We start from the raw sequence: 13,457 nt of genomic DNA on the forward strand, positions 1-13,457 counted from the left end.
ATGCTAGCGCAGCTGCTAAGGTGCGCGCCTGCTCAAGCGTCCTCTACGCACGGCAAATCTATGCCACGCACAAAATCAAATAAAAAAAATAAGCGCATAACAATTTTCGACACACGGACACGACAGAGACAACAGTTTTCGTCATCATTGTTCAAATATTGTGACGTCTGTCGAGACGCTTATCTCCATTCGGTGCCACACGTCCAGACTCCACACCATCAAAATAGTATATATCTGTATCATGAATCAATTTAAGTGGACCCCGTCTTAAACAAGTTGAAAAACTTATTGGGGTGTTACCATTTAGTGGTCAATTGTACGGAATATGTACTTCACTGTGCAACCTACTAATAAAAGTCTCAATCAATTAATCAAAACACATAAAATCATCATACTGCTGTGATTATATGCATCAAGTGTTCATTCAAGGCTAAGGCAAAATATCGAGAGATATATTGTGTATCGCAATATGGCCTTAAAATATCGCAATATTAAAAAAAGGCCATATCGCCCAGCCCTAGTTCAATGATGCCATTTCTGTTTGTCATGTATAATTTTGTCTATTTTGTGTTTATCCTTGAATAAACAGGTCAGTTTCTTGTTACCAACCATTGTGTATTATTCAAACTCCCCTAATTCAGCTGGCTAGTTGTTATCAAGAGTACTAAAACCCTTTTCAACATGATTCTGACAACTAAGTAGGCTAAATAACTTTAAACTTTAATACATGCTCGGATAGGCCAGTATCGGTCAGTATCGGTATCGGATCGGAAATGCAAAAACAATATCGGTATCGGATCGGAAGTGCAAAAACCTGGATCGGGACATCCCTACTGTAAATGATAGAGTTTTACCAGACGTAATGTATACTGTAATGATACCACGTACAATAGAGTATCTAGTCGATACTACTATGATTACATCGATATTTTTTAACATCACAAAATGTATTTTGTTTTTTCTAAGTGTATATAATGTTTATAAACTCAGGAAATATGTCCCTGGCACATGAGAACTTTGAATATGACCAATGTATGATCCTGTAACTACTTGGTATCAGATTGATACCCAAATGTGTGGTATCATCCAAAACTAATGTAAAGTATCAAATAAGAGATTAATACATTTTAACAGAAGTGTAGATAGAACTAGATAAAAGAGAAAGTAAGCAGATATTAACAGTAAATGAACAAGTAGATTAATAATTCATTTTCTACCACGTGTCCTTAATACTTTTGACAAAATAATAGAATTATAAAATACAAAACATGTTACTGCATGTCAGTAGACTAAATTAGGAGCCTTTGTTTGTTTACTTACTAATAAAAGACAAGTATGTTGTATGTTCACTATTTTATTTAAGGACAAAAGTGCAACAAGAAACATATGTTTAATGTACCCTAAGATTTTTTTGTTAAAATAAAGCCAATAATGAAATTTTTTTGTGGTCCCCTTTATTTAGAGAAGTACCAAAATATTGGTATTGGGACAACTCTAATACACACACACCGAGCACCCACTGGCAGAAATGTAGATCGGCACCTATGGGTAATACTACGGTAACCGTAATTGTTAATTGACTTATCAGGCCTATTTACAACAATGATTCTGTTGCTGCCGTACCTTGTTAAAAACTTGTTCCTAACAGGAAACTGACCCGAGAGGGATGAAGGAGATCTTTGTCAACGGCGAGGACAAAGATGACGTAGACTACGCCGACATCAACTTCTCAGCGCTGAGGAGAAACAACACCAGGGGGGCGCCGTCCAAGCACGAGGCTACGGAGTACGCGGAGATCAAGAAAGCGGGCTGCAGAAATGACGGCAAATCCGAGCTGTTGTTGGAATGCCAGGGAACGCAGGAGGGCGGACCTCAGTGCTGCGAGCTAAAAGAGGACGAGGAGGTCCTGTATTCAAATGTGAAGGAAACAATGATGTGCAACGATGTCATCGATGGTCATGGAGATAATTGAACTCAACTTTTTTTTCCCTAAGCAGTGCAGGATCATTCATGGCTGAACCACATCTGACAGGAGCCAAACATATGTATTAGGGCTGTGAATCTTGGGGTACTACACGATTCAATTCAATTCAAGGGGGTAACCTCTTTTCGTGTCCTTCTCGCCATCTCCAGGTGTAAATTGGATGTCAAAGTTGACCAACTTGTGGGTTTATGTCCACAACCTTCTACTATCCAAGTGAGAGGCATGATTATAAACTCAAATTAACTTTCACCAACTCAGAGGCGATGCAGCAGCTCGATATGTCAATATAGCAGCCCAAGCTATTCAGCTCTCTGCTAAAAGTTGTTCCTCTGCGTCAGCGCTTATAATAACGATATCACTAATACTTGGCTAATATTCAGGTCACAAACTGTAAATAGAGTATCATTAGTAGTTTTTGGATGTTTTATGAGCCCATGACTGCATTTATTACGAATTAAAATAAATTTAAAAAAGTTATCTGTTCTTTTCTTACACAGAGGTTGTGAATGATAGATAAAATTCCCCCAAACGTGTAGTTTGGACAACTTTTTTTCCCCAATTGTGGCTTACAATGCGAACTAATATGAGAGCTGGGTCAAAAATTAATCTGATATTGTGTTTATTATTCGAGTTTTAATGGAACATAGATCATTAAAATAAAATAGATGCACAATTGTTTTCTAGTACAGTGCAACTACAACACAAACAATGTCTATTTAGATGTGCATATAATAAAGTATTTGATTTGAAATACCTCATGATTATTTTAATTAGCGTCTGGTGATTATATGCATATGTATTACTTCAAATGGTGTTGACTTGTGTGAGAGTGGCAACCCTTCACATTGCCTTTGCATTATGTGCTTAAACAGATTAGGGATGACTGCTGGATTAGAACGTTCCACATGCGCGACAAACACTTTAAATAGCTGAGGCTCATTGCTTCGGCGTGAGAGCGTCTTTGGAGTTGGACTGCTGCGACCTAACGGTGAGAAAACCTTGTCTTAATAGGCCTTTTTCCACCAAAAGTTCAGAAAACTTAAAGTTAAACCTTTAGTTCCAAGATCAAAAACTTTAGTTCCTGGAACTAAACATCTTATTCCAAGAACAAAATCATGAGTTCCCGGAACTAAACATTTTGTTCCCAGAACTAAACCTTTAGTTCTTCAAACTAAACCGCTAATTCCAAGAACTAAACTTTTTGTTACTGGAACTAAACCTTTAGTTTCAAGATCAAAACATTTAGTTTTTTAAACTAAAAATGTTATTCCAAGAACTAAACCTTTTGTTCCAAGAACCAAATTATTTTCTGTTCTTTTGCGCTCGGGTGGCATCCTGACCAGATGCCCGAACCACCTCATCTGGCTCCTCTCGATGTGGAGGAGCAGCGGCTTTACTTTGAGCTCCCCCCGGATGACAGAGCTTCGGGCATCTGGTCAGGATGCCACCCGAGCGCCTCCCTAAGGAGGTGTTTAGGGCATGTCCGACCGGTAGGAGGCCACGAGGAAGACCCAGGACACGGTGGGAAGACTATGTCTCCCGGCTGGCCTGGGAACGCCTCGGGATCCCCCGGGAGGAGCTGGACGAAGTGGCTGGGGAGAGGGAAGTCTGGGCTTCCCTGCTTAGGCTGCTGCCCCCGCGACCCGACCTCGGATAAGCGGAAGAAGATGGATGGATGGAACCAAATTATTTGTTCCCGAAACTAAACCTTGAGTTCCCAGAACTAAACCTTTTTGTTCCGGGAACTAGACCTTTAGTTCCAAGATCTAAACTAAACCTTTAGTTCCAAGATCAAAACCTTTAGTTCCAAGATCAAAACCTTTAGTTCCTGGAACTAAACATTTTGTTCCAAAAACTAAACTTTTAGTTCCTGGAACTTAACATTTTGTTCCAAAAACTAAACTTTTAGTTCCTGGAACTAAACATTTTGTTCCAAAAACTAAACTTTTAGTTCCTGGAACTAAACATTTTGTTCCAAAAACTAAACTTTTATTTCCTGGAACTAAACATTTTGTTCCAAAAACTAAAACTTTTAGTTCCTGGAACTAAACATATCATTCCAAGAACTAATCATTTAGTTCTTCGAATTAAACCTTTTGTTTTCGGAACTAAACCTTTTGTAACCTGCATGTTACTCTAATAAAGCACTGTGCAAGTACTAAGTAAAATAGTGAATGATATGTCTGGGCTAGATCAGAAGAAACTAAACTCAGCTCTAGGAATGGAGAGTAATGAAGACTGAACACAGGTTTTAGGTTTAAGTGGTACCAAATTATATTAAAGAATAATAGGAAAAATAAACAAACCACATCATGTAAATTCGAATGGCCATTCACATATTCAACAATTCACAGAACATTCAGTATTTACAATACAATAGTGCACTTGATTCAGTCCTTGTTTTATACCAACGATGGTATAAGCGCAACACAAGTTCATTAAACAGGCCCCGCAAAGTCCACGTTGTGGTGGCAGTGTCCAGAGGGGTTTTAGTGAAGGGACGGGGGAAAAGTGAATGTTCAGGAGGACCGCAATGAACTTGTTGCGTTTTGGCAAAAAGAAGGGGAAAAACAGAGGACGGCTGCTGAGAAGCCTCCTACCAGCCTGGGGCTCGGTTGGGTGGATTCAGTTCAGTTCAGGTGGTTCGGTTCCAGGCATAAAGCTTCAGACTCTAGTTGAGGGCTCTAAGCTCGCCATCCAACCTGGCCTGTATAAAAGGGCAGGACCAGTCAAGTTTCCAGTGCGCACACAAAAGAAAATACATTCAAATACTGAATAATAATACTGTATTCAAATAGCAAAGTATGTTCCTTATTATTGTACAATAAATAATTCATAAATCCAATTAGACTAAATAATATAATAATTGTTATATCAAAATATTCATTTCTCTAATGGTATCAAAATGTAAACACTGCATCCACAAATAGAGTGCTAGCAGACACAGTGGTTGACTGGACTGCTTCATAAAGTGCATAGCACTGATAACCATCAAAGCAAGTAAAACAAACCAAGAACAATCAGAAAATTGTTTGACAGTGATAATCAATGAACCTTAGTCAACCCAAGGTTCATTGGGTTAACTACAGGTAAAAGCCAGTAAATTAGAATATTTTGAAAAACTTGATTTATTTCAGTAATTGCATTCAAAAGGTGTAACTTGTACATTATATTTATTCATTGCACACAGACTGATGCATTCAAATGTTTATTTCATTTAATTTTGATGATTTGAAGTGGCAACAAATGAAAATCCAAAATTCCGTGTGTCACAAAATTAGAATATTGTGTAAGGCTAATACAAAAAAGGGATTTTTAGAAATGTTGGCCAACTGAAAAGTATGAAAATGAAAAATATGAGCATGTACAATACTCAATACTTGGTTGGAGCTCCTTTTGCCTCAATTACTGCGTTAATGCGGCGTGGCATGGAGTCGATGAGTTTCTGGCACTGCTCAGGTGTTATGAGAGCCCAGGTTGCTCTGATAGTGGCCTTCAACTCTTCTGCGTTTTTGGGTCTGGCATTCTGCATCTTCCTTTTCACAATACCCCACAGATTTTCTATGGGGCTAAGGTCAGGGGAGTTGGCGGGCCAATTTAGAACAGAAATACCATGGTCCGTAAACCAGGCACGGGTAGATTTTGCGCTGTGTGCAGGCGCCAAGTCCTGTTGGAACTTGAAATCTCCATCTCCATAGAGCAGGTCAGCAGCAGGAAGCATGAAGTGCTCTAAAACTTGCTGGTAGACGGCTGCGTTGACCCTGGATCTCAGGAAACAGAGTGGACCGACACCAGCAGATGACATGGCACCCCAAACCATCACTGATGGTGGAAACTTTACACTAGACTTCAGGCAACGTGGATCCTGTGCCTCTCCTGTCTTCCTCCAGACTCTGGGACCTCGATTTCCAAAGGAAATGCAACATTTGCATGGTTGGGTGATGGTTTGGGGTGCCATGTCATCTGCTGGTGTCGGTCCACTCTGTTTCCTGAGATCCAGGGTCAACGCAGCCGTCTACCAGCAAGTTTTAGAGCACTTCATGCTTCCTGCTGCTGACCTGCTCTATGGAGATGGAGATTTCAAGTTCCAACAGGACTTGGCGCCTGCACACAGCGCAAAATCTACCCGTGCCTGGTTTACGGACCATGGTATTTCTGTTCTAAATTGGCCCGCCAACTCCCCTGACCTTAGCCCCATAGAAAATCTGTGGGGTATTGTGAAAAGGAAGATGCAGAATGCCAGACCCAAAAACGCAGAAGAGTTGAAGGCCACTATCAGAGCAACCTGGGCTCTCATAACACCTGAGCAGTGCCAGAAACTCATCGACTCCATGCCACGCCGCATTAACGCAGTAATTGAGGCAAAAGGAGCTCCAACCAAGTATTGAGTATTGTACATGCTCATATTTTTCATTTTCATACTTTTCAGTTGGCCAACATTTCTAAAAATCCCTTTTTTGTATTAGCCTTACACAATATTCTAATTTTGTGACACACGGAATTTTGGATTTTCATTTGTTGCCACTTCAAATCATCAAAATTAAATGAAATAAACATTTGAATGCATCAGTCTGTGTGCAATGAATAAATATAATGTACAAGTTACACCTCTTGAATGCAATTACTGAAATAAATCAAGTTTTTCAAAATATTCTAATTTACTGGCTTTTACCTGTATATTCAGAGAAAGCGGGCATATAAGTAGATGCTAACAGCTCCATTCAAAACGAATGCAGCGGCTAGGCTACGTAAAGCTACACAAATGCAACTCACCAATTCCGCAGATAATTCACACTCAACACTCTCTCGCGACGACCCACGGCTCCGGTCGTCGGCTCCTACAGTTCGACATCATTACATTTCAGTTTAGAAGACGTAGTTAATAATTAAGGCGCAAAACCGAGTCACATACCTGCAGCAACCTCACAGTGTGTCCCTCTCGCTCTCACCGGTAGCAGCCCACTTCCGGGCTTTATGCTAGTCTGATAGCCGCGTTAGGTCACGTGATCGCGTGACGTAATGACGCACGCAAAGACAGTTTAGACGACGAAAAAAAATAGAAAGGATATTTAAATGAGGTTTTGTCACCCGGATTACACTTTTGTTCCCGGAACTAAACTTTTAGTTCCAAGAACTAAACTAAACCTTTAGTTCCAAGATCTAAACTAAACCTTTAGTTTCAAGATAAAAACATTCAGTTCTTTAAACTAAAAATTGTATTCCAAGAACTAAACCATTAGTTCTTCGAACTAAAACTTTTGTTCTCGGAACTCAACCTTTAGTTCCAAGAACCAAACCTTTTGTCCCGGAACTAAACCTTTAGTTCCAAGAACCAAATTCTTTGTTCCCGAAACTAAACCTTTAGTTCCCAGAACTAAACCTTTCGTTCCCAGAACTAAACCTTTTGTTACCAGAACTAAACCTTTTGTTCCAAGAACTACAACTTTTGTTCCCAGAACTAAACCTTTAGTTCCAAGATATAAACTAAACCTTTAGTTCCCTAAACTAAACCTTTTGTTCACAGAACTAAACCTTTCGTTCCCAGAACTAAACCTTTTGTTACCAGAACTAAACCTTTTGTTCCAAGAACTACAACTTTTGTTCCCGGAACTAAACCTTTAGTTCCAAGATATAAACTAAATCTTTAGTTCCAATAACTACAACTTTTGTTCCCGGAACTAAACCTTTAGTTCCAAGATATAAACTAAACCTTTAGTTCCCTAAACTAAACCTTTAGTTCACAGAACTAAACCTTTCGTTCCCAGAACTAAACCTTTTGTTACCAGAACTAAACCTTTTGTTCCAAGAACTACAACTTTTGTTCCCGGAACTAAACCTTTAGTTCCAAGATATAAACTATACCTTTAGTTCCAATAACTACAACTTTTGTTCCCGGAACTAAACCTTTAGTTCCAAGATATAAACTAAACCTTTAGTTCCCTAAACTAAACCTTTTGTTCACAGAACTAAACCTTTCGTTCCCAGAACTAAACCTTTTGTTACCAGAACTAAACCTTTTGTTCCAAGAACTACAACTTTTGTTCCCGTAACTAAACCTTTAGTTCCAAGATATAAACTAAATCTTTAGTTCCAATAACTACAACTTTTGTTCCCGGAACTAAACCTTTAGTTCCAAGATATAAACTAAACCTTTAGTTCCCTAAACTAAACCTTTAGATCCAGGAACTAAACCTTTAGTTCCAAGATCTGAACTAAACCTTTAGTTACCGGAACTAAACATTTAGTTCCAAGAACTAAACTTTTACTTCCAAGATCTGAACTAAACCTTTAGTTACCGGAACTAAACCTTTAGTTCCAAGAACTAAACCTTTAGTTCATGCAACTAGAGGTTCCTGTAGAAGTGTGTGATTTGTGTTTCTACCAGATTTCAAAGTTCAGGTAGCTTATACAAATCAGACTGTGACCGTATGGATGAGTGGTACAGTGTTTTTATACACTGATACCATGTAAACTGACAATATAAGGTCAAAACCAACCGATAGGGCGAAACCATCCTTGCCCAGGCACACCCCCTGGTCTTGGAATATAAATATTTAGGGTTTTAGCAACGGCCGCTTGACTAGATTTGACCAATCTAAGTCTATGAGCGTGAACTGATAAAGCCTACTGGGGTATTGGCACCAACCGCTAGACTAGCTCTAACCAGTCTAAGTTTAAGACTAGGTCTGACAAAACTAAGTCTATAAGAATGAACTGATGGAGCCTACTCCAATGAGAGGTGAAACGGCTTCTAAGACAAACCAAACAGTCAAGTTGCGATCGATTGAATGCCCCGGGATGACAATGACCTGGATGAATGAGAACATCCATAGAAATATTAGGTCATATGTGTTTTACTTAAGTGGAAGTAAATGAAATACAAAGCAATATTATACAAAACTATTTAAAAACAAGGTGTACTGGATTTTACATTAAAAAATCAGGAGAGTCCAAGCGTCAGAAAGTCATCCACCCAGTAAATGATCAATTCATGAGGGTCCGGTGAGTCTTTACGGTCTATTTCAGCTGTATATAACCATACATAAATAATACACATCAGTGTTATTTCACGGAGTCAACATTAACGCATCAGATTTAGCGTTAGCCTGTTAGCATTTGGTTCACTCGGATTGAGACGAATGTCTACACAAATTACTACTTTTACAACATTTAATAAAGTAAATAGCGAATATTTGATGTGATTTACCTTTGTTCCACTTGTCCTTCATCTCACATTTCTCTTCAAACTACGGTGTTATTTGTAATGATTCTTAATCGATTAAACAAAATTTTAAATCGATTTAAATTTTTTTTTAATTTTAATCTGTCCTGTGCAGCAACTTAGAAAAATAATATTGTTGATGTAGATAATCCATATCTGCTGTACAGATTTATTTAGAAAAAAAAAAGTTTTGGATATTTCTCTTGTTGCCTTATTTGTATTTGACTCTATTAAATGTTTTGGTAGAATGTTATTAAACCAAACCATTTTTCTTTTAAGTAATATATAAAATTATCATAGCTGTTTATTTTATGGAGGCATGTAGTTAATCATAGAACTGGCGTTTCTAAATCGAATCGTAATCCCCCAAGAATCGAATCATGTGGTGCCCAAAGATTCACAGCCCTAGTAAAAACTTTTTAAAAAGTCTGTCCATTTCTCGTAACGTTGTGTATTGAAATGAAGTTTGTAAAAATTCATAAACAGCATAAAACTGCACACTATTAAAGACTACAGCTGAGAAGAACCACTGCAAGATGGTTCCACTGATCAGGCTTTTTCAGCACGCAGATGACCAACAGAAGTTCCTGCAAGTAATTTTGTTCTTCTTGCTCGTCGTTGTAAAGTGGGTTGATACGCAAAAAATAAGAAATAAACAAGTTGTCTTGCAGACTGTAATGCCGGTTGTTTTGTTCAAAAACAAACGTTCTTAGAAACGTCCCAACTGTGTTCAACCAATCAGCCAATCAAAATTCCTGGAACCTTTCAAAAGTCCCACCTCGCCGTTAGTCCCGCAGGAACTAAAAACTGTTCCTGTGGAACTAAATCTATCCGGGTAGTTTTTGGTGGAATCGCAGAGGGAATTTTATTTACATGGAAATGTTCCTGTGGTGGAAAAAGGCCGTGTAGTGTTCTCTGAAAAAATCTTTGTAGTTTTACAAACATTTAAATGGATATTTGTGTGGTCTCAGACATAACTGAAATGTGTTGTTGACTACGAAGATGGTGGACGTCTATAAAGGTCTGAACTTGCTGGAGAGTCTCAAAGACTCCATGGAGAGTAATAAGTGGTCTGAGGTCAAAGAAGCAGTGGAAGACCTCCTGATCAGCAGGATCAACTTGGCCATAGCAGGCGACCGTGGAGAGGAGAAGACCTCCTTCATAAACTCTCTGCACGGCCTGTGTCCCGGGGAGGAAGGAGCAGCTCCATCCTCATCAGCGGTCGATAGCGAGGACGTGACGTGCTACGTGAACCCCAAACACACCGACTACCGCCTGTGGGACCTCCCTCCTGTCCCTGATTCGTCTCCGTTCAACTGTGACCATTACATGGACAGGGTCAAGTTTCTCCGCTACAACGCGGTCTTCATGGCGTTCACGCAGACGACTCCCCCGCCCAGCGTTGTGGACCTGTTCCTCCGGACTCGCACGTTGCAGCAACAAACGCTCTATTTGACCCTTTTGGTCTCGGGGAACGATGAAGACAGGTATCTCGAAGCAAAAAGGAGAGCAAGTATGGAGATGCTGGCGTCCAGAGGGGTGACCCATCCTAAAGTCTACCTAGTGAGACCTTCCGCCTTGGAGACTTTGGACTTCCCTACCCTGCTGGAGGACATGACCAAAGACCTTCCTGAAATCAGATCATATGCTCTTTTGATGGCGCTCCCAACGCTGACCGCCGCTCTGGTCTCACAGAAAAAGGAGGCTTTCAAAGCGCTGGTGTGGGCAGCCGCCTCCCTTTCTGGCGGCATGTCAGCCATTCCCGTTCCCTTCGTGGCCTCCATGGTGGACACGAGTGTAGCCGTACGAATCCTGTCTAAAGCTCAATTATCCTTATGTCTGGACGATGCATCGGTGGAGCGACTGGCCCGGCAGCGAGGTGTGGAACCGGCGACACTTAAAGGCTTGCGGACGTGCACGTTGTCCGTGGAGGTCACCAAGGGGGAGGTGAAGAGCCGGCTGGCGGCAGCGGAGAGGGACTCATCCACACTCTCTTCCAAACTGATGCAGATGGCTGTACCCACACACGCACGTTCGGCTGGCCGTTCCTTTTCCGCCATGTTGCACGCCTTAAACAGCGCCATCGATGACATGGCGGCAGATGCAGAGAAGATTTTGGCCTCGGCTTTCAGTTAGAGCAGTGGTTCTTAACCTGGGTTCTTTCAAACCCTAGGGGTTCGGTGAGTCAGGCTAAGGTGTTCGGCGGAGGTCAAGACACACCCAACTCATCGTGTAAATAAAAACTTCTCCCTATCGGCGTATTACGGATACGGCAACAGCAGAAGTCACACTGATTTGCAGGTGTGTAATTTGTTATGAGTTTATGCACTGTGTTGGTTTTGTTCTTTGAACAAGGTGATGTTCATGCACGGTTCATTTTGTGCACCAGTAAAAAAACATGGTAACACTTTAGTTTGGGGAACATATTCACCATTAATTAGTTGCTTATTAACATGCAAATTAGTAACATATTGGCTCTTAACTAGTCATTATTAGGTACTTATTAATGCCTTATTCGGCATGGCCTTATTATAACCCTAACCCTCTAACCCTGGCCCTAACCAAATAACTCTAAATTAAGTCTTTGTTATTTAGAATATGTTCCCCATACTAAAGTGTTACCAAAAACATATACATTTGTCTTGAATTTGAAAAAAAAAAGTTTTTATTTTTCACTAAAGAAGGGTTCGGTGAATGCGCATATGAAACTGGTGGGGTTCGGTGCCTCCAACAAGGTTAAGAACCACTGAGTTAGAGGAAGCTTCTTCTTTTCTTTGTTGTTTTCCTTTACCTTCTTAATATTTTCATACAGCACGTAATAGAGCTGGGCCAATAAAACAATATATACAGTCACGATCAAAAGTTTACATATACAGTACATGTCTGGAGTTTCCAATAATTTCTACAACTCTTATTTTTTTGTGATAGAGTGATTGGAGCACATACTCTTTGGCCACAATACCCAACAATATATTTGGAGGAGAAAAGGTGAGGCCTTCAACCCCAGGAACACCATCCTACCGTCAAGTATGGTGGTGGTAGTATTATGCTCTGGGCCTGTTTTGCTGCCAATGGAACTGGTGCTTTACAGAGAGTAAATGGGACAATGAAAAAGGAGGATTACCTCCAAATTCTTCAGGACAACCTAAAATCATCAGCCCGGAGGTTGGGTCTTGGGCGCAGTTGGGTGTTCCAACAGGACAATGACCCCAAACACATGTCAAAAGTGGTGCTAAATCAGGTTAGAATTAAGGTTTTAGAATGACCTTCCCAAAGTCCTGACTTAAACGTGTGGACAATGCCGAAGAAACAAGTCCATGTCAGAAAACCAACAAATTTAGCTAAACTGCGCCAATTTTGTCAAGAAGAGTGGTCCAAAATTCAAGCAGAAGCTTGCCAGAAGCTTGTGGATGGCTACCAAAAGCGCTTTTTTGCAGTGAAACTTGCCAAAGGACATGCAACCAAATATTAACATTGCTGTATGTATACTTTTGACACAGCAGATTTGGTCACATTTTCAGTAAACCCATAATAAATTCAAAAAAGAACCAAACTTCATGAATGTTTTTTGTGACCAACAAGTATGTGCTCTAATCACTCTATCACAAAAAAATATGAGTTGTAGAAATGATTGGAAACTCAAGACAGCCATGACATTATGTTCTTTACAAGTGTATGTAAACTTTTGATTGTGACTGTATATACAGTACAGGCCAAAAGTTTGGACACACCTTCTCATTTCAATGCGTTTTCTTTATTTTCACGACTATTTACATCAGGGGTCCCCAAACTTTTTGACTTGGGGGCCGCATTGGGTTAAAAAAAATTGGCCGGGCTGTGTGTGCGTGTGTTTGTGGGTGTATATATGTATATATATATTCCTCACACACGATGATGTCACGTTATCGATGGGAAAATGCATTTTTAGACAATATGATTTGCCTGAGCGGCTAGGAGACCCCGAGAGTAACAAGCCGTAGAAAATAGATTAGAAAGGACAAATGAAAAAAAAAACAACTTGAAACTTTCCGCGGGCGGTATTCCGTAGTTTGGGGACCCCTGATCAAAACTTTATCGCTGCCGGGTATTTTTTTCTATACTTTTATTGTCATATTTTCAGAATGTGTTTGTTCTATTTTTGGCCAAAATAAGACAAAGAAAACAAGCTGAAGTTGTCTTTATTTTTTAGTTTATATGCCATGATTTTAATAGTCCGCCCCGCGTGTGCACAGACTTCCCTCCATGCGGCCC

At 40.1% G+C, this 13,457-nt stretch overlaps 2 protein-coding genes across 6 annotated transcripts in view; both read left to right on the plus strand.

Annotated features, from left to right (window-relative positions):
• Positions 1 to 2,690, plus strand: part of LOC133621146 (sialic acid-binding Ig-like lectin 14) — a 35,349-nt gene extending 32,659 nt beyond the window's left edge. For 3 of the 4 annotated variants that reach the window (XM_061983044.1, XM_061983046.1, XM_061983045.1), the window contains one exon: positions 1,649 to 2,690. In XM_061983044.1, the coding sequence (XP_061839028.1) occupies positions 1,649 to 1,972 (324 nt within the window). In that variant the 3' untranslated portion in view covers positions 1,973 to 2,690. The remainder of the gene's footprint in view (positions 1 to 1,648) is intronic. The other variant, XM_061983047.2, reaches the window with a different exon arrangement.
• A 64-nt stretch (positions 2,691 to 2,754) lies between these two features.
• Positions 2,755 to 12,200, plus strand: irgq2 (immunity-related GTPase family, q2). Of its 2 annotated transcripts, none has more exons than XM_061983048.1 (2): positions 2,755 to 2,972; positions 10,178 to 12,200. In XM_061983048.1, exon 2 carries the CDS (start codon positions 10,209 to 10,211, stop codon positions 11,340 to 11,342), a length of 1,134 nt encoding a protein of 377 aa, XP_061839032.1. In that variant the 5' UTR covers positions 2,755 to 2,972; positions 10,178 to 10,208; the 3' UTR covers positions 11,343 to 12,200. The 2 variants fall into 2 exon arrangements, with proteins under 2 accessions (XP_061839032.1, XP_061839034.1); XM_061983050.1 differs by having other exon boundaries at positions 10,209 to 12,200.
• The last annotated feature ends 1,257 nt before the right edge of the window (positions 12,201 to 13,457 follow it).

The sequence above is a fragment of the Nerophis lumbriciformis genome, linkage group LG21 (genome assembly GCF_033978685.3).
Source record: "Nerophis lumbriciformis linkage group LG21, RoL_Nlum_v2.1, whole genome shotgun sequence".
Classification (NCBI taxonomy): Eukaryota; Metazoa; Chordata; class Actinopteri; order Syngnathiformes; family Syngnathidae; genus Nerophis; species Nerophis lumbriciformis.